The sequence below is a fragment of the Ranitomeya imitator genome, chromosome 2 (genome assembly GCF_032444005.1).
Source record: "Ranitomeya imitator isolate aRanImi1 chromosome 2, aRanImi1.pri, whole genome shotgun sequence".
Taxonomy (NCBI): domain Eukaryota; kingdom Metazoa; phylum Chordata; class Amphibia; order Anura; family Dendrobatidae; genus Ranitomeya; species Ranitomeya imitator.
The window spans coordinates 249142968-249164437 of record NC_091283.1 but is presented as its reverse complement, the minus strand read 5'-3'; the positions used below and the strand labels follow the sequence as shown (position 1 = coordinate 249164437).

The 21470-nt window shown below is 44.4% G+C and overlaps 1 protein-coding gene across 1 annotated transcript in view; it reads right to left on the bottom strand.

Moving 5' to 3' along the window:
• Positions 1–21470, bottom strand: part of LOC138666354 (oocyte zinc finger protein XlCOF8.4-like) — a 137088-nt gene that overhangs the window by 30179 nt on the left and 85439 nt on the right. The window contains exon 9 of the mRNA XM_069754582.1: positions 9197–9316. Coding sequence (XP_069610683.1) covers positions 9197–9316 — 120 coding nt within the window. The remainder of the gene's footprint in view (positions 1–9196; positions 9317–21470) is intronic.

The following is a 21470-nucleotide window of genomic DNA, read 5'->3' as shown; positions in this document are numbered from 1 at the left end:
GCCCCTAGGAACAGGAAACCCTATGAAGAGATAAAAGGGGCAGCCCCCCTCGCTCCCACAGTTGGGTTACAGAGAATAAGAGGAACCGCCCACTAGTTTTAGTAGGCAATTCAATATTTACAGTTAGGGCCAGAAATATTTGGACAGTGACACAATTTTCGCGAGTTGGGCTCTGCATGCCACCACATTGGATTTGAAATGAAACCTCTACAACAGAATTCAAGTGCAGATTGTAACGTTTAAGTTGAAGGGTTGAACAAAAATATCTGATAGAAAATGTAGGAATTGTACACATTTCTTTACAAACACTCCACATTTTAGGAGGTCAAAAGTAATTGGACAAATAAACATAACCCAAACAAAATATTTTTATTTTCAATATTTTGTTGCAAATCCTTTGGAGGCAATCACTGCCTTAAGTCTGGAACCCATGGACATCACCAAACGCTGGGTTTCCTCCTTCTTAATGCTTTGCCAGGCCTTTACAGCCGCAGCCTTCAGGTCTTGCTTGTTTGTGGGTCTTTCCGTCTTAAGTCTGGATTTGAGCAAGTGAAATGCATGCTCAATTGGGTTTAGATCTGGAGATTGACTTGGCCATTGCAGAATGTTCCACTTTTTGGCACTCATGAACTCCTGGGTAGCTTTGGCTGTATGCTTGGGGTCATTGTCCATCTGTACTATGAAGCGCTGTCCAATCAACTTTGCAGCATTTGGCTGAATCTGGGCTGAAAGTATATCCCGGTACACTTCAGAATTCATCCGGCTACTCTTGTCTGCTCTTATGTCATCAATAAACACAAGTGACCCAGTGCCATTGAAAGCCATGCATGCCCATGCCATCACGTTGCCTCCACCATGTTTTACAGAGGATGTGGTGTGCCTTGGATCATGTGCCGTTCCCTTTCTTCTCCAAACTTTTTTCTTCCCATCATTCTGGTACAGGTTGATCTTTGTCTCATCTGTCCATAGAATACTTTTCCAGAACTGAGCTGGCTTCTTGAGGTGTTTTTCTGCAAATTTAACTCTGGCCTGTCTATTTTTGGTATTGATGAATGGTTTGCATCTAGATGTGAGCCCTTTGTATTTACTGTCATGGAGTCTTCTCTTTACTATTGACTTAGAGACAGATACACCTACTTCACTGAGAGTGTTCTGGACTTCAGTTGATGTTGTGAACGGGTTCTTCTTCATCAAATTAAGTATGCGGCGATCATCCACCACTGTTGTTATCCGTGGACGCCCAGGCCTTTTTGAGTTCCCAAGCTCACCAGTCAATTCCTTTTTTCTCAGAATGTACCCAACTGTTGATTTTGCTACTCCAAGCATTTCTGCTATCTCTCTGATGGATTTTTTCTTTTTTTTCAGCCTCAGGATGTTCTGCTTCACCTCAATTGAGAGTTCCTTTGACCGCATGTTGTCTGCTCACAGCAACAGCTTCCAAATGCAAAACCACACACCTGGAATCCACCCCTGACCTTTTAACTACTTCATTGATTACAGGTTAATGAGGGAGACGCCTTCAGAGTTAATTGCAGCCCTTAGAGTCCATTGTCCAATTACTTTTGGTCCCTTGAAAAAGAGGACGCTATGCATTACAGAGCTATGATTCCTAAACCCTTTCTCCGATTTGGATGTGGAAACTATCATATTGCAGCTGGGAGTGTACACTTTCAGCCCATATTATATATATAATTGTATTTCTGAACATGTTTTTGTAAACAGCTAAAATAACAAAACTTGTGTCACTGTCCAAATATTTCTGGCCCTAACTGTATATTTACTTAACTAGGTATGACTAACCAATTGAACATTCATCCTTATCAGTGCTCTAAGCATAACAACTATTAGGGATCGAAGTGAGTGGGTGCTGTCATGGCTCTATAAAAGAGCATTACCGGTAAGTAATCTGTTTTTTTCTCCTCGCCACGACAGCACCCACTGAGAGACTTTCAGAGACAATAACTTGGGGGGATCACCTTGTTAAGAACTGATCTACCAAAAGTCAGTAAAGGAAGACAAGTCCAAACTATAGTGATTGTAAAAGGAAGAAGGAGAAGACCAAGTTGCAGCCTTACATATTAGTTCCATTGGGACATCCGCTCTTTCAGCCCAGGATCATGCTATGGCCAGGGCGGAGTGTGCTTTGATGGCCTCAGGCGGATTCTCCCCTTTTGATGAATAAGCCAGGCATATTGAGTCCCGAATCCACTGGGATAACATGCTTTTCGTGACTCCAGATCCTTTCTTATGACCCTGGAAGGAAACAAAGAGAGCCCTGCACTTCCTCCAGGGGCTAGTTCTATCTAATTAAGCTATTATCGCCCTTCTTACATCTAGTGTATGATATTTTTCTTCTTCCTGATTTGCGGGGTTATTATAGAAAGAAGGCAGGAAGATCTCTTGAGAGCTATTGAATTTAGTGCCTACTTTAGGCAAGTAAGAATGGTCTGTTTTTAGGACAATTCTATCTTGAAATATTGACAGAAAGGGAGGATCTATCGATAATGCCTGAATGTCACTTACCCTTCTTGCTGACACTAGGGCAACCAGAAGGGCTGTCTTAAGGGAAACATATTTTATCTGGGCGGCACGGCGGCGCAGTGGTTAGCACTGCAGCCTTGCAGCGCCGGAGTCCTGGGTTCAAACCCCACCAAGGACAACATCTGCAAAGAGTTTGTATGTTCTCTCCGTGTTTGCGTGGGTTTCCTCCGGGCACTCCGGTTTCCTCCCACATTCCAAAGACATGCTGATAGGGAATTTAGATTGTGAGCCCCATCGGGGACAGTGATGATAATTTGTGCAAAATGTAAAGCGCTGCGGAATATGTTAGCGCTATATAAAAATAAAGATTATTATTATCTGGGCTAAGTGCAGTAGCTCAAATGGGTTCCCTATTAAGGCTTCTAGGACTAGGTTGAGATCCCATGGTGGTATTTGGGGAATCTGGACTGGTTCTGTCCTTTGACATGCTGAAATGAAACAGGCTATCCATCTGTCTCCTGCAATATTGTGACTATATCAGGCTCCTAGAGCAGATACTTGCACTTTTAAAGTATTGACTGAAAGGCCTAACTCACACCCTTTCTGTAGAAACTCTAAAATAGCAGGAATGGGAATTTTTTTGGACAGACCTGCTGAGTGGAAACTAAGAAATTTCCTCCATACCCTTACTTATATTCTTGTGATGGTCGTTTTCCTGCTTAGTAGAAGGGTATCAATTCATCAGTGATTAGCACTGCAGCCTTGCAGCGCTGGGGTCCTGGGTTCTAATCCCACCCAGGACAACATCTGCAAAGAGTTTGTATGTTCTCTCCGTGTTTGCGTGGGTTTCCTCCAGGCACTCCGGTTTCTTCCCACATACCAAAGACATACTGATAGGGATTCTAGATTGTGAGCCCCATCGGGGACAGTGATGATAATGTGTGCAAAACTGTAAAGCGCTATAAAAATAAAGATTATTATTATTATTATCTTTCTGAAAAGCCTCTCAGTAACTGCGATTCAAATTTCAGGCTGTCAGCTGAAGCCCCTTCACATGAGGGTGGTAGAAGGACCCCTGAAACAGGAGATCCTGATCTTTCGGGAGAACCCACGGATCCGAGATTGACATGACTCATGGGCCAAAATTGTGCTATCAGGATCAGATTTGCTCTCTCCTCCCTCATCTTCCTGATGACTGCCGGTAGGATTATCATTGTAGGGAATGCCTATGCTTGGCGGTATGCCCATGGGACTTGGAGGGCATCGAGAATATTAGGGTTGTCTGTCAGACACAAAGAAGCTAACTTTTCAACTTGTCTGTTGCTCCTTGTTGCAAAAAGGTTTATTTTGGGTGTGCCCCATCGCTCTGTTATCATTCTGAAGAGGCGATGATTGAGTACACACTCTCCTTGGTGCAGGGTGGAATTTTCTACTGCTCTGACATGCAGAGCTGATAAGGATAGATGTTTCTCGGCTATTATTAGGATCTTTTCTGCTATAGATATGAGAGCTCCTGATCTCGTTCCTCCTTGATGATTTATGTATTCGACAGATGTCATGTTGTCTGACAGTACTCTTGTGTGTGTTGCTTGCAACTGCGGAAGAAATTCACATATGTCATGATAGATGGCTTTTAGTTCCCTTACATTAGAGGAATCATTTGACTCACTAATAGACCATTGTCCCTGAACTATCTGTTCTCCTAGGTGTGCTCCCCAACCTCTAGGACTGGCATCTGTAAAAATTGTTCTTGAAGGTTTAGTTACCCAAGGAACCCTCCTACGAGATGGTCTGGCTCTAGCCACCAGGGAAGAGACTCAATTACTTCTGCTGGTAGGGATAGAAGACTTCCTAAATAACCCTGTAGTTTCTCTTCTTCCTGCAGTATGGTATACTGTAGCTGTCTAGTATGGAACGGAGCCCATAGGACTCCTGGAATGCATGATGTAAAGGAACCAAGAAGGGACATGTCCTCTCTGAGGGAAATCGTAGGGTTGTTGACCACTGATTGTACTTTATTCATTATTGTCAGTTGTTTAGTTTCTGGAAGGAAGCACTTCTGACTTACGGAGTCTAGGAGAAGGCCTAGGAATGTTTGGCGGGTTGTCAGGGACAATCTGGATTTTTCCCAGTTGATTAACCATCCCAATTCCTGTAAAGATGAGATTGTATTAACTAGACGTTGCTGACACTGTTAGGGAGAATTTCCTACCACTAGAAGGTCGTCTAAGTATGGGACTATAAGAGTGTCTTTAACCTCAAGTATGACATCACATCTGACATTAATTTGGTGAAGACTCTGGGAGCCACTGACAGTCCAAAGGGCATGGCTGTATATTGGAAATGACAGACTTGTCCTTTCATCATGACCGCCACTCGGAGATATTGTTGATGTTCGATATAAATTGGTAGATGGTAATACGCATCTTTGAGGTCGAGGACTGCCATAAAGCACCTGGGAAATAGAAGTTTTATAATAGATCGGATAGATTCTACTTTGAAGGTCTGGTTTTCTAAGAAGATATTAAATTTTTTCAGATTTATTATGGTTCTAAATGACCCATCTGGTTTCGGAACCAAAAATAAAGGGGAGTAAAATCCATTACCCTTTGATGAAACGGGACTTCTGTTAGAACCCGTTTGGATAATAGACTTCTTATTTCCTGCTCCAAAAACCCCTGTTGAGATTGGGATTTTAGAGAAGTCAACAGGAAGGTGTCCGGAGGGACCCGGGCAATTTTAAATTTTAAGCCTGAAGTTACAAGGCTAATGGCCCATGAGTTGGATGTTATCCCTCTCCATTGCTGCCAAAAAAGGACAACCTACCACCCACTGGTAAGTCTGTTCTAACGTGGTTTGTCTTCCATTCTAAATGGACGTTTGCTGAAGAATGCACCTTTTTGTTTATTCTCTCCGATGGTCCAACAGTCCTGGTTCCTAAAATCCTTCCTCTTATTAAACACGCATTTTCAGAATGCTCTCCTAAGATGGAAAATAATTATTAGGGAACCACTTTTTTCTCTCACCAGCCTTGGTGAGAATCTCATCCAGTTTTGTACCAAACAGTTACTCACCTTGGCATGGTAGGCTACAGAGTTTGGATTTTGGCTGCGCATCTCCTTTCCAACCCTTTAACCAAAGCGCGCGGCGTGCTGCGTTGGTCAAACCTGCTGATTTGGCTGCTAGACGAACAGAATCAGCTGAGGAGTCCGCCTGGAAGGCTGTAGTGCCTCTAATCAAAGGTATGGAGGAGATTAACTTATCTCTGGAGAGACCGCCTTTTATGCCTTCCTCCAGATCATTTAACCAGACTAACATGGATGTTGCCATACATGTAGCTGATATTGCTGGTCTAAATGCCCCTGTACATGATTATCAAGATCTCTTTAGAAGGGTTACAATCCAACGGGTCTTGTAAGGAACCCGAGTCCTCTACTGGTAACAAGGATCTTCTTGATGTGGACGCAACAGCTGCATCTACTTTGGGGGCTTTTGGCCAAGTAGACAGATCCTCATCATTAAAGGTATAGCGCCTTTTGGATGTTGATGGCAACCTTTTTTGTCCCTGACTCTCCCATTCTTTTTTTACCAAATTTTTAATTGTCGTAATCACTGGAAATGTTGGTCTTTTCCTCTCAGACAGATCTGTGAACAGGATATCCTGTGGGGTTTGGGGGTCTTTGGTATCTGTTATACCCATGGTATCTCAGACTATTTTAACAAGATTATCAATACTTTCCGTTGGAAAACATGTCCTGTTCTCCATCTCAGGAAAGGGATTCTTGGGAAAAATCTGAATCCCTATCATTAATATCCGTGGTATGGTCAGATTTTGGCGAATCATATTTTTTATTGGATTATATTTCTGGAATACTATCTGATCCTTTCAAAGCCCGTAATTCCTCTCTGATCATTAGCCTGATATCCTCTGTTCTTATAGAGGATTCTTCATGTAGGGTGTTCTTAATGCATATATGAGACATCCTTTTTGTATAGCTATCCGGGAGGGGCTGGGAGCATAAAGCACATTGTTTGTGCTTAGATTTTTCAGTTCTTTTTGCCTAGGGGCATAGAAGAAAAAAGGGGGGGAACAATCAGCTTAATAGAGTGGGAAGCATACTCACCCCAGTGAAGCTTTCTGCCAAGGTATTGGTTGAAGAGGAGGAGGCGAAGGCACAGGCTGTGATGTGGACCGATCAGATTTTTTGTCTTTAGCACTCCTTGTAGAGGATCTACACTGATTGGAGCGTCCGCTGCTGCTTCTATGGCTGTGTACCGCTATCGCTGTGTCCTCTAAGGAAGGCACAGCTGAGTCCTTGGGTGATGCCATGTTGCACACCGGAGGTGTCACCGCCGGTGTCCTTTATATTGGAGGCCGCCATTTTCTTCTGTGCCCGGAAGTACTCGTCACTTCCGGGTCACGGTCACGCTGTGCACACCTGCACAGCATCGTTGCTTCAGCGCAGGCGCCCTCTCTCTTCTAACCCCCCCGGAAGCTTTACATCACTTCCGGGGGAAAGGTTAATGGGCTGTACACTCTCGCGTGCAGCAGCCAAACACGGCATGGCGGCATGCTTACCTGAGTGTAGCGCCCTCCCGCAGGAAACGAGCGTTCCGCTTCCTATTCTCCATGAGCCAGGCGACTCCCCGAATCCTGGCCTCACGGTGTCCTGCCAGCAGAGGGGGAGCTGAGACAGGAACCCCGATGCTGCTTCCACCTCTGGAGCCCTTGCCGTCCTCAAGGTAACCGCGCAAGCAGCATCCAGGCTTGGTATCCTCTTCTGTCACGAGTTTCCTTAGGAACAAAAAAACAACTTTGGGAGCGAGGGGGACCGCCCCTTTTATCTCTCCATAGGGTTTCCTGTTCCTAGGGGTGGATCCCCTCTCTCAGTGGGTGCTGTCGTGGCGAGGAGAAAAAAAAGGAGGTTCCCACATTACTAGTGGCTTAAAGGCTGTTGAGAAGTAACAGGGTTTCTATAAACCCCCCGAAGAAGCCATCGTGAAACGCGCGTTGGGGCTACACATGCGGCGTCTTAAGGAGGGACAATGGGTAAGAGCATTATTACATCATTGAGATAGAGAGTAGCGTGGTATTATACTGGCACACGGCACTTTTTGCACTTTGTTTTTCAGGACTTTGCACATTTGAGATTATACCAGGCTATTTAGATAACACATCTATTTACTATAGCACCAGCACTTTATATATATAATGCTTAGAATTGAGAGGACTCTCAATTCTAAATATTTTTCTATCTACTGGCTAACACGGTACCAAGATATATATCTTTCCTGTATGTATAATGCTGTAGTGAATGCTGTACCCACCTCATTATATATATTTAAGACCCCTCATTTTCTGTTACTGATCCCTTTCTGTAGAAACGTTTTTGTCATGATACAATTTTGCTTAATTTGTGCCTTTTTTGCAATTTAATAGTTAAAACACTTTTTTAGTATATCTTCTCTTAAGACTATTAACACCAGGTATTTTTTGTTACTAACATTGTTTCGGAGTGTCCATATGGGTATTACCCAAGTCCCCAATTATTCAGGCAAGGGACTATAGTTAGAATGTTATAGTGATGCATTCTGTTCTGTTTTCTTGTTTCTATAAACCAATCCAGCAAAATCCGCTCTCACTTCTGAGTCTTGCAGTGTGCTCAAACAACATTTAGGATCCCTGTATTTAGCAATATTATAGTGAGAAGAATTCACTTAATTTACGATGTGTGTCTCCTGGAGCACAATCTGGGCATTATGTGCTGGGTAATAAAATGGGAAATGTGTAATTTTCACTCTTCAACATCCACTGCGTGTTCATTTCCGGAAAGGGGCTGTGGAGTCAAAATATTCATTCCACCTACACACATGGTCTAAATTGTTGGTACCCCTCATTCATTTAATGACTGAAAACCCCACAATAGTCACCGAAATAACTTGAATCTGACAAAAGTAATAATAAATAAAAATCTATAAAAATAAACAAATGAAAGTCAGACATTGCTTTTCAACCATGCTTCCAAAGAAAAAAAAAATAAAACTCAAGAAATAGGCCTGGACAGAAATTATGAGACCCTTAACTTAAGCGCTTTGTGACCGCCATAAGCGTTGGAGCTAGCAGGGCTTTGTGCAGCGCCGACATTTGTCTACGGACGGTGGTTTTGTGCTCATCAGGACCCCCCGTACCTTATAACGAGTGGATCCCGGCACACAACGCTTACTGCGACCCCAACCTCATCGAGACCTGATTGGTTCAGGTCCTGATGTTGTCAGCTTTACACCAGCCAATGAGACAAATCACTAGGAAAGTTGGTTGTAGCAACAAATTTTCTTGGGCGAACTGCCTCATAAAAAAGAAAATTCGACCTACTGGTAATTCTGTTTCCAGGTAGTCCCTCAGGACAACACCATGGAGGTAGTCCTCCCTTGACCTATAATGAGACAGGATAACCGAGAGGTTAAAAAGCCCCTTCCACCTCCACCCTTCAGTGTTTTTTCAAAGTACCACAGAAGGATGGAAGGAAATGGTCTAAACGCGGCCTTACAAGTGCGTATGTAATAAACCATTTAGTGACTTCATCTTAATCATGAGCCATGGTGACCAAACGGATGAACGATCTGCCAGAAGATTGATCCAGTGCAAGCCTAAAGACAAACATTAGGGAGGGAAATAAGGGTGCTGTCCTGAGGGACTACCTGGAAACAGAATTACCAGTAGGTCTAATTTCCTTTTCCCATTACGTCCCTCCGGACAGCACCATGGAGAATACCAAAGTAAAGGTTCCAGGGTGGGTACAGAAGCCCAAGGACCAAAGTCGCTGGCAAAACCCGGCTAGATATAGAAATGATCCGAATTATCAGATGAAATATAGCTATCTAAAGAAATCCGCAAAGATAATCACTGTAGTGAGTGTCTGATATCTATAATATAAAGCTGGGAGCGTCACTCTGTCCGAATCCTTTATAGACTGCGCAAGCGCACGCGCCGGCGCAGTCTAGGCCTCACAGAGTGACGCTCCCGGGAGATCGCGGTGTGCGTTCAGTGTTCTCCAACAGAGAAGCAGGGACCGCCAGGAGGGTGAGTATCGGCCATATTCACCTGTCCTGCATTCCACCGCTGAGCGCCGCCATCTTCCCGGTCTTCGGCCTGTGACCTTCAGTTCAGAGGGCGCGATGACATGCTTAATGCGCGCCGGCGCCGCCCTCTGACTGAACAGTCACAGGCCGAGAAGATGGCGGCACCCAGCGATGGAACGCAGGACAGGTGAATATAGTAAGTGCTGGGGGGCCTTAGCTGGCGGTGATACCGGCACCTGACCCCCACAGCGCGCCGGTGTCCCCGCCTGCTCAGGCCCCCAGCACTCGGCGCCCAGCGACCATAGGTGAGTATGTTTTTTTTTTTTTTTTTTTTATATTGCAGCAGCATCATACGGGGGCATATAGAATGGAGCATGTTAAGGGGGCATATAGAATGGAGCAGTGTACGGGGGCATATAGAATGGAGCATGTTAAGGGGGCATATAGAATGGATGGAGCAGTGTACGGGGGCATATAGAATGGAGCATGTTAAGGGGGCCATCAACCATAATGGAGCAGTGTACGGGGGCATATAGAATGGAGCATGTTAAGGGGGCATATAGAATGGAGCAGTGTACGGGGGCATATAGAATGGAGCATTTTAAGGGGGCATATAGCATGGATGGAGCAGTGTACGGGGGCATATAGAATGGAGCATGTTAAGGGGGCCATCAACCATAATGGAGCAGTGTACGGGGGCATATAGAATGGAGCATGTTAAGGGGGCCATCAACCATAATGGAGCAGTGTACTGGGGCATATAGAATGGAGCATGTTAAGGGGGCATATAGAATGGATGGCGCAGTGTACGGGGGCATATAGAATGGAGCATGTTAAGGGGGCCATCAACCATAATGGAGCAGTGTACGGGGGCATATAGAATGGAGCATGTTAAGGGGGCCATCAACCATAATGGAGCAGTGTACGGGGGCATATACTGTAGAATGGAGCATGTTAATGGGGCCATCAACCATAATGGAGCAGTGTAGGGGGGCATATAGAATGGAGCATGTTAAGGGGGCGATCAACCATAATGGAGAAGTGTACAGGGCATATACTATGGAGAATCTTATGGGGGCCATAAACCATAATGGAGCAGTGTACGGGGGCATATACTATGGAGCATCTTATGGGGGCCATCAACCTTTATGGAGCATTGTACGGGGCATATACTATGGAGCATTTTATGGGGGCCATAAACCATAATGGAGCAGCGTATGGGGCATATGGATGGAAGCAGCAAATTAAAGAACAGGGGTGCAGGATGGGAGCAGCACATGACAGAACGGGGGTGCAGGATGGGAGCAGCACATGACAATGGGGGTGCAGGATGGGAGCAGCACATGACAGAACGGGGGCGCAGGATGGGAGCAACACACATAGGATGGGGGTGCAGGATGGGGCTGCACATGACAGGACGGGGGCGCAGGATGGGAGCAACACATGACAGGATGGGGGTGCAGGATGGGAGCAGCAAATGACAGGATGGGGATGCAGGATGGGTGCAGCACATGACAGGATGGGGATGAAGGATGGGTGCAGCACATGACAGGATGGGGACGCAGGATGGGTGCAGCACATGACAGGATGGGGACGCAGGATGGGTGCAGCACATGACAGGATGGGGACTGTTGTGAATTCCGTTCTGGAGCTCCCTCCTGTGGTTGCTAATGGTATTTTTGTGAGTTCTGCCCTTGGGCTCCCTCTGGTGGTTTCGAGTGGAACGGCTGCTCCTTTAGGTAGCTGTAGCAGCTGCCTTCACTAATCGCCTTGCCTGGGTTTGTTATTTAAACCTGCTCTGGGCTTTAGTTCTTGCCTGCTGTTAATGTTCTTGGTTGGATTTGGTTCTCTCCTTGGAATTCTCATATGGCCAGTCCTTGTCTGCAAAAGATAAGTTTTTGCTAGTTTTTGTTTGTCCATTTGTTTGGACTCTATTGCTTTGCAAATATGTCTCTTTTTGTCCAGCTTGTCACTATGTCTTATTCAGGCTAGCTGGAAGCTCTGGGAAAGCAGATTTGCCCCTCCACACCGTGAGTCGGTGTGGAGTTCATTTTTGTAAACTCTGTGTGGATTTTGTAGTTTTTAATACTGACCGCATAGTATCCTTTTCTCTCTGTCTATCTAGTTTAGTATTGGCCTCCTTTGCTGAATTCTGATTTCATTTCTGTGTATGTCATTTCCCTCTCCATTCACAGTCAATATTTGTGGGAGGCTATCTTTCCTTTTGGGGGTTTTCTCTGAGGCAAGATAGCTGTCTATTTCCTTCTTTAGGGGTAGTTATTTCTTAGGCTGTGAAGATGTGTCTAGGGAGAGTCAGGAACATCCCACGGCTATTTCTAGTGTTGTTGTTAGGATTAGGGACTGCGGTCAGTAGAGATACCACCTTCTCAGAGCTCGATCCATGTTGCGTTTTAGCCACCAGGTCATATCAGTGTGGCCTCTTAACCACCAGGTCATAACAGTACAGCAGGCCAAAAATGAATTGAATGCATCTCAAAAGAAAAAAAAAAAAAGAGTTCTGAACCATTTTTTTTTCTGTGCTCTGTTCTGTCTTTTTTTTCCTCTTGATATCTGGGTGGTGCTGGATATATGCTCTGGCATGGAGGTTCAGGGTTTGTTTTCTCGTGTGGATCAACTTGCTGCAAGAGTCCAGAGTATCCAAGATTATATTGTCCAGACTCCGGCTCTAGAGCCTAGAATTCCTACTCCTGATTTGTTTTTTGGGGATAGATCCAAGTTTTTGAACTTTAAAAATAGCTGCAAATTGTTTTTTGCTTTGTAACCCCGTTCTTCTGGTGATTCCATTCAGCAAGTGAGAATCATCATATCCTTGCTGCGTGGTGATCCTCAAGACTGGGCTTTTGCTCTTGAAACAGGGGATCCGGCATTATTGAATGTAGATGCATTTTTTCAAGCGCTCGGATTATTGTATGACGAACCTAACTCTGTAGAGCATGCTGAGAAAACACTGTTGGCCCTGTGTCAGGGACAAGAAGCGGCAGAGTTATACTGCCAGAAATTTAGAAAATGGTCTGTGCTCACTAAATGGAATGAAGAGGCTCTGGCTGCTATTTTCAGAAAAGGTCTTTCTGAAACCCTTAAAGATGTTATGGTGGGCTTTCCTACGCCTACCGGTTTGAGCGAATCTATGTCTCTAGCCATTCAGATTGATCGGCGCTTGCGTGAGCGCAAGGTGGTGCACCATATGGCAGTGTCCGCTGAGCAAAGTCCTGATCCTATGCAATGTGATAGGATTTTGACTAGAGCAGAAAGACAGAAATTCAGACGTCAGACTGGCCTGTGTTTTTACTGTGGTAATTCTGCTCATGCTATTTCTGATTGCCCTAAGCATACTAGGAGGGTCCCTGGGTCTGTTACCATTGGTACTGTACAGCCTAAATTTTCTCTTGTCTGTTACCCTGATTTGCTCATTGTCGTCCTTTTCTGTTATGGCATTTGTGGATTCTGGCGCCGCCCTGAACTTAATGGACTTAGAATTTGCCAGGCGCTGTGGTTTTTCCTTGGAGCCTTTGCAGAGTCCTATTCCCTTAAGGGGGATTGATGCTACGCCATTGGCCAAGAATAAACTTCGGTGGACTCAGTTAACCATGTATATGGCTCCAGCACATCAGGAAAATATTTGCTTTTTGGTGTTGCATAATTTGCATGATGTTGTTGTGCTGGGTTTTCCATGGTTACAGGTACATAAACCAGTGCTGGATTGGAGATCTATGTCTGTAACTGGTTGGGGTTGTCAGGGGATACATAGTGATATTCCTTTGATGTCCATTTCCTCGTCCCCTTCTTCTGAAGTTCCTGAGTTTTTGTTGGATTTTCAGGATGTATTTGATGAGCCCAAGTCCAGTTCCCTGCCTCCTCTTAGGGACTGCGATTGTGCCATTAATTTGATTCCTGGCTGTAAGTTCCCTAAGGGCCGACTTTTCAATCTGTCTGTGCCAGAGCATGCCGCTATGCGGAGTTATGTAAAGGAGTCCTTGGAGAAGGGGCATATTCGCCCGTCTTCGTCACCGTTGGGAGCGGGATTTTTTTTTTTTGCCAAGAAGGATGGCTCCTTGAGACCCTGTATAGATTATCGCCTTCTCAATAAGATCACTGTCAAATTCCAGTACCCGTTACCTTTACTTTCTGATTTGTTTGCTCGGATTAAGAGTGCCAGTTGGTTTACTAAAATCGACCTTTGAGGGGCGTATAATCTCGTGCGTATTAAACAAGGTGATGAATGGAAAACAGCATTCAAATCGCCCGAAGGCCATTTTGAATATCTTGTGATGCCATTCGGACTCTCTAATGCTCCATCGGTATTTCAGTCCTTTATGCAGGATATCTTCCGGAATTATCTGGATAAATTCATGATTGTGTATTTGGATGATATTTTGGTTTTCTCCGATGATTGGGAGTCTCATGTAAAGCAGGTTGGAATGGTATTTCAGGTCCTTCGTGCTAATGCGTTGTTTGTGAAGGGGTCTAAGTGCCTCTTTGGAGTTCAGAAGGTTTCTTTTTTGGGTTTCATTTTTTCCCCCTCGGCTATTGAAATGGACCCTGTTAAAGTCCAGGCCATTCATGATTGGACTCAACCTACATCTGTAAAGAGACTTCAGAAATTTTTGGGCTTTGCCAATTTTTATCGCCGCTTTAATGCTAATTTTTCTAGTGTGGTGAAGCCTCTGACCGATTTGACGAGGAAGGGCACTGATGTGGTGAATTGGTCCTCTGCGGCTGTTGAGGCCTTTCAGGAGCTTAAACGTCGTTTTACTTCTGCCCCTGTGTTGCGTCAGCCAGATGTTTCTCTCCCTTTTCAGGTTGAGGTTGATGCTTCTGAGATTGGGGCAGGGGCCGTTTTGTCTCAGAGAAATTCTGATGGCTCTTTGATGAAACCGTGTGCTTTCTTCTCCAGAAAGTTTTCGCCTGCTGAGCGTAATTATGATGTCGGCAATCGGGAGTTGTTGGCTATGAAGTGGGCATTTGAGGAGTGGCGACATTGGCTTGAGGGAGCCAAGCATCGCGTGGTGGTCTTGACTGATCACAAGAATCTGATTTACCTCGAGTCTGCTAAGCGGTTGAATCCTAGACAGGCTCGGTGGTCTCTATTTTTCTCACGTTTTGATTTTGTGGTCTCGTATATTCCGGGTTCTAAGAATGTGAGGGCTGATGCCCTTTCTAGGAGTTTTTTGCCTGATTCTCAGGGAGTTCTTGAGCCGCCTGGGATCCTCAAGGAGGGGGTGATTCTTTCTGCCATCTCCCCTGATTTGCGGCGGGTACTTCAGGAGTTTCAGGCTGATAAACCTGACCGCTGTCCTGTGGAGAAATTGTTTGTTCCTGATAGATGGACTAGTAGGGTAATATCTGAGGTTCATTGTTCGGTGTTGGCTGGTCACCCTGGGATTTTCGGTACCAGAGATTTGGTGGCCAGGTTCTTTTGGTGGCCTTCCTTGTCGCGGGATGTGCGTTCATTTGTGCAGTCCTGTGGGACCTGTGCTCGGGCTAAGCCTTGCTGTTCCCGTGCCAGCGGGTTGCTTTTGCCTTTGCCTATTCCTGAGAGGCCCTGGATGCATATTTCCATGGATTTTATTTCTGATCTTCCTGTCTCTCAGAAGATGTCTGTCATCTGGGTGGTTTGTGACCGGTTTTCTAAGATGGTCCATTTGGTGCCGTTGCCTAAGTTGACTTCCTCCTCTGATTTGGTTCCATTGTTTTTTCAGCATGTGGTTCGTTTGCATGGTATTCCGAAGAATATTGTGTCTGACAGAGGTTACCAGTTCGTTTCTAGGTTTTGGCGGTCCTTTTGTGCTAGAATGGGCATTGACTTGTCTTTTTCTTCAGTATTCCATCCTCAGACAAATGGCCAAACGGAGCGAACCAATCAGACCTTGGAAACCTATTTGAGATGCTTCGTGTCTGCTGATCAAGATGATTGGGTGACCTTTTTGCCGTTGGCCGAGTTTGCCCTTAATAATCGGGCTAGTTCTGCTACCTTGGTTTCGCCTTTCTTTTGTAACTTTGGTTTTCATCCTCGTTTTTCTTCAGGGCAGCTTGAGCCTTCTGACTGTCCTGGTGTGGATTCCGTGGTGGACAGGTTGCAGCAAATTTGGACTCATGTGGTGGACAATTTGACGTTGTCTCAGGAAAAGGCTCAACGTTTTGCTAACCGTCGTCAGTGTGTTGGTCCCCGGCTTCGTGTTGGTGATTTGGTCTGGTTGTCTTCTCGTCATGTTCCTATGAAGGTTTCTTCCCCTAAGTTCAAGCCTCGCTTTATTGGGCCTTATAAGATTTCTGAAATTATCAATCCAGTGTCTTTTCGTTTGGCCCTTCCAGCTTCCTTTTCCATTCATAATGTGTTCCATAGATCCTTGTTGCGGAGATATGTGGTACCTATGGTTCCCTCCGTTGATCCTCCTGCTCCGGTGTTGGTTGAGGGGGAATTGGAATATGTAACATAGTAACATAGTTAGTAAGGCCGAAAAAAGACATTTGTCCATCCAGTTCAGCCTGTATTCCATCATAATAAATCCCCAGATCTACGTCCTTCTACAGAACCTAATAATTGTATGATACAATATTGTTCTGCTCCAGGAAGACATCCAGGCCTCTCTTGAACCCCTCGACTGAGTTCGCTATCACCACCTCCTCAGGCAAGCAATTCCAGATTCTCACTGCCCTAACAGTAAAGAATCCTCTTCTATGTTGGTGGAAAAACCTTCTCTCCTCCAGACGCAAAGAATGCCCCCTTGTGCCCGTCACCTTCCTTGGTATAAACAGATCCTCAGCGAGATATTTGTATTGTCCCCTTATATACTTATACATGGTTATTAGATCGCCCCTCAGTCGTCTTTTTTCTAGACCAAATAATCCTAATTTCGCTAATCTATCTGGGTATTGTAGTTCTCCCATCCCCTTTATTAATTTTGTTGCCCTCCTTTGTACTCTCTCTAGTTCCATTATATCCTTCCTGAGCACCGGTACCCAAAACTGGACACAGTACTCCATGTGCGGTCTAACTAGGGATTTGTACAGAGGCAGTATAATGCTCTCATCATGTGTATCCAGACCTCTTTTAATGCACCCCATGATCCTGTTTGCCTTGGCAGCTGCTTCCTGGCACTGGCTGCTCCAGGTAAGTTTATCATTAACTAGGATCCCCAAGTCCTTCTCCCTGTCAGATTTACCCAGTGGTTTCCCATTCAGTGTGTAATGATGATATTGATTCCTTCTTCCCATGTGTATAACCTTACATTTATCATTGTTAAACCTCATCTGCCACCTTTCAGCCCAAGTTTCCAACTTATCCAGATCCATCTGTAGCAGAATACTATCTTCTCTTGTATTAACTGCTTTACATAGTTTTGTATCATCTGCAAATATCGATATTTTACTGTGTAAACCTTCTACCAGATCATTAATGAATATGTTGAAGAGAACAGGTCCCAATACTGACCCCTGCGGTACCCCACTGGTCACAGCGACCCAGTTAGAGACTATACCATTTATAACCACCCTCTGCTTTCTATCACTAAGCCAGTTACTAACCCATTTACACACATTTTCCCCCAGACCAAGCATTCTCATTTTGTGTACCAACCTCTTGTGCGGCACGGTATCAAACGCTTTGGAAAAATCGAGATATACCACGTCCAATGACTCACCGTGGTCCAGCCTATAGCTTACCTCTTCATAAAGACTGATTAGATTGGTTTGACAGGAGCGATTTCTCATAAACCCATGCTGATATGGAGTTAAACAGTTATTCTCATTGAGATAATCCAGAATAACATCCCTCAGAAACCCTTCAAATATTTTACCAACAATAGAGGTTAGACTTACTGGCCTATAATTTCCAGGTTCACTTTTAGAGCCCTTTTTGAATATTGGCACCACATTTGCTATGCGCCAGTCCTGCGGAACAGACCCTGTCGCTATAGAGTCCCTAAAAATAAGAAATAATGGTTTATCTATTACATTACTTAGTTCTCTTAGTACTCGTGGGTGTATGCCATCCGGACCCGGAGATTTATCTATTTTAATCTTATTTAGCCGGTTTCGCACCTCTTCTTGGGTTAGATTGGTGACCCTTAATATAGGGTTTTCATTGTTTCTTGGGATTTCACCTAGCATTTCATTTTCCACCGTGAATACCGTGGAGAAGAAGGTGTTTAATATGTTAGCTTTTTCCTCGTCATCTACAACCATTCTTTCCTCACTATTTTTTAAGGGGCCTACATTTTCAGTTTTTATTCTTTTACTATTGATATAGTTGAAGAACAGTTTGGGATTAGTTTTACTCTCCTTAGCAATGTGCTTCTCTTTTTCCTTTTTGGCAGCTTTAATTAGTTTTTTAGATAAAGTATTTTTCTCCCTATAGTTTTTTAGAGGTTCAATGGTGCCATCCTGCTTTAGTAGTGCAAATGCTTTCTTTTTACTGTTAATTGCCTGTCTTACGACTTTGTTTAGCCACATTGGGTTTTTCCTATTTCTAGTCCTTTTATTCCCACAAGGTATAAACCGCTTACAGTGCCTATTTAGGATGTTCTTAAACATTTCCCATTTATTATCTGTATTCTTATTTCTGAGGATATTGTCCCAGTCTACCAGATTAAGGGCATCTCTAAGCTGGTCAAACTTTGCCTTCCTAAAGTTCAGTGTTTTTGTGACTCCCTGACAAGTCCCCCTAGTGAAAGACAGGTGAAACTGTACAATATTGTGGTCGCTATTTCCTAGATGCCCAACCACCTGCAGATTTGTTATTCTGACAGGTCTATTAGATAGTATTAGGTCTAAAAGTGCTGCTCCTCTGGTTGGATTCTGCACCAATTGTGAAAGATAATTTTTCTTGGTTTCTTGTGGTGGAGAAGATTTTGGATATTCGTTTTTCGAGGCGGAAGCTTCAGTATCTGGTCAAGTGGAAGGGTTATGGCCAGGAGGATAATTCTTGGGTTGTTGCCTCCGATGTTCATGCTGCCGATTTGGTTCGTGCTTTCCATTTGGCTCGTCCTGATCGGCCTGGGAGCTCTGGTGAGGGTTCGGTGACCCCTCCTCAAGGGGGGGGTACTGTTGTGAATTCCGTTCTGGAGCTCCCTCCTGTGGTTGCTAATGGTATTTTTGTGAGTTCTGCCCTTGGGCTCCCTCTGGTGGTTTCGAGTGGAACGGCTGCTCCTTTAGGTAGCTGTAGCAGCTGCCTTCACTAGGGTTGAGCGAAACGGGTCGTTCATTTTCAAAAGTCGCCGACTTTTGGCAAAGTTGGGTTTCATGAAACCTGATCCGACCCCTGTGCGGGGTCGGCCATGCGGTACGCGACTTTCGCGCCAAAGTCGCGTTTCAATGACGCGAAAAGCGCCATTTCTCAGCCAATGAAGGTAAACGCAGAGTGTGGGCAGCGTGATGACATAGGTCCTGGTCCCCACCATCTTAGAGAAGGGCATTGCAGTGATTGGCTTGCTGTCTGCGGCGTCACAGGGGCTATAAAGGGGAGTTCCCGCCGACCGCCATGTTACTGCTGCTGATCTGAGCTTAGGGAGAGGTTGCTGCCGCTTCGTCAGAAGCAGGGATAGCGTTAGGCAGGGTCCATTAACCACCAAACCGCTTGTGCTGTAGCGATTTCCACTGCCCAACACCACCTTCGGTGTGCAGGGACAGTGGAAGCTACATTTTTTTTTTTCCCCCTCAGCGCTGTAGCTCATTGGGCTGCCCTAGAAGGCTCCCAGATAGCTGCATTGCTGTGTGTACGCCGCTGTGCAAACCAACTGCTTTTTTCAAAGCACAAATCCTCTTGTTCCTTCCTTTCTGCACAGCTATCTTTTTTGTTTGTACACACTTTTTATTTAATTTGTGCATCAGTCCACTCCTTATTGCTGCCTGCCATACCTGGCTGAGATTACTGCAGGGAGATAGTAATTGAAGGACACTCCCTGTTTTTTTTTTTTTTTTTTTGTGGGAGATTAAGATTGACATTTCTGCTAGAGTGCCATCCCTGTCTGTGTCATCTCTCACTCAGTGGGCCATAGAAAGCCTATTTATTTTTTTGCTTGATTTGGGTTATAAAATCTACCTGAAAAAATCACTACATCAATCAGTGGGAGAAAAATATTGGCCTCAGGGCTTGTGTGCCACTCTTGACTCCTTTGTGTGCCATCTCTCACTCAGTGGGCCATAGAAAGCCTATTTATTTTTTTGCTTGATTTTGGTTCTAAACTCTACCTGAAAAAATCACTACATCAATCAGTGGGAGAAAAATATTGGCCTCAGGGCTTGTGTGCCACTCCTGACTCCTGTGTGCATCATCACTCACTCAGTGGGCCATAGAAAGCCCTTTTTTTTTTTTTTTTTTTTTGCTTTATTTGGGTTCTAAATTCTACCTGAAAAAAATCAATAAATCAATCAGTGGGAGATTAATATTGGCCTTTGGGCTTGTGTGCCAGTCCTAAGTGTGCCATCTCTCTCTCTGAGATAGTGGGCCATAGAAAGCCTATTTATTTTTTTGCTTGATTTCGGTTCTAAAATCTACCTGAAAAAATCACTACATCAATCAGTGGGAGAAAAATATTGGCCTCAGGGCTTGTGTGCCACTCCTGACTCCTGTGTGCATCATCACTCACTCAGTGGGCCATAGAAAGCCCATTTTTTTTTTTTTTGCTTTATTTGGGTTCTAAATTCTACCTGAAAAAATCAATAAATCAATCAGTGGGAGATTAATATTGGCCTTTGGGCTTGTGTGCCAGTCCTAAGCGAGCCATCTCTCTCTCTCAGATAGTGGGCCATAGAAAGCCTATTTATTTATTTTTTTTTTTATTGGGTTTATAAATTTTCCCTGGAAAAAAAAAAAAAAGTGGGAGATTAATATTGGCCTCTGGGCTTGTGTCCCAGTCCTGAGCGTGCCATCTCTCTCACAAATAGTGGGCCATAGAAAGCCTATTTATTTATTTTTTTTTTGTTTTATAAATTCTCCCTTAAAAAAAAAAGGGAGATTAATATTGGCCTTTGGGCTTGTGTGCCAGTCCTAAGCGTGCCATCTTGCTCTGTCTCTCAGATAGTGGGCCATAGAAAGCCTATTTATTATTTTTTTAATTTGGTTTATAAATTTTCCCTGGAACAAAAAAAAAAAAGTGGGAGATAAATATTGGCCTCTGGGCTTGTGTGCCACTCCTGACTCCTGTGTGCGTCATCTCTCACTCAGTGGGCCATAGAAAGCCTTTTTTTGTTTTATTTGTTTTCTAAATTCTCCCTGAAAAAATCATTTTATTTTATTTGGTTTCTAAATTCTTCCTGAAAAAATCATTTTATTCTATTTTTTTTTTTCCTAAAGTCTCCCTGAAAAAAAAAAAAAATCAAATCAGTGAGAGATTAATATTTACATTTGTGCTTCAGTGACAGTCCTGCGTGTGTGGCATCTCTCTCATTTGTTGCCACCAACAACAGAGTGTGTAACATTGTGCCTGATTTTCGTTGTGGTCTCACTCACCTGTAAAGGGGTAGCTAAATCATACTGAAGTTATAGCTCACCGTGTAATTTGTGTGACAGCAACAAATACCGTTAGTTTGTTTACGTTTTTAAAACAATGAGGAAGTATGGTGGAAGAGGTCGTGGCCGGGGGCGTTCATTGTCAGCTGGTAATGAGGGTATTGGTAGTGGTGGAGCATCAGCTGGTCGTGGGAAAAAAAATATTGCACCTAAGTCTGGAGCTGTGGAGCCAGGTTCGTCGTCAAGCTACACAAGGCCTCGAACGCTCCCTTTTCTGGGAGTAGGAAAACCGCTTTTAAAGCCGGAGCAGCAAGAGCAAGTTTTGGCTTATCTTCCTGACTCAGCCTCTAGCTCTTTTGCCTCCTCTCGTGAAACTGGTAAATGTCAAAGCAGCGCGTCGTTAGTGGATGTTCACGGACAGGGACAAGTCGCTTCCTTG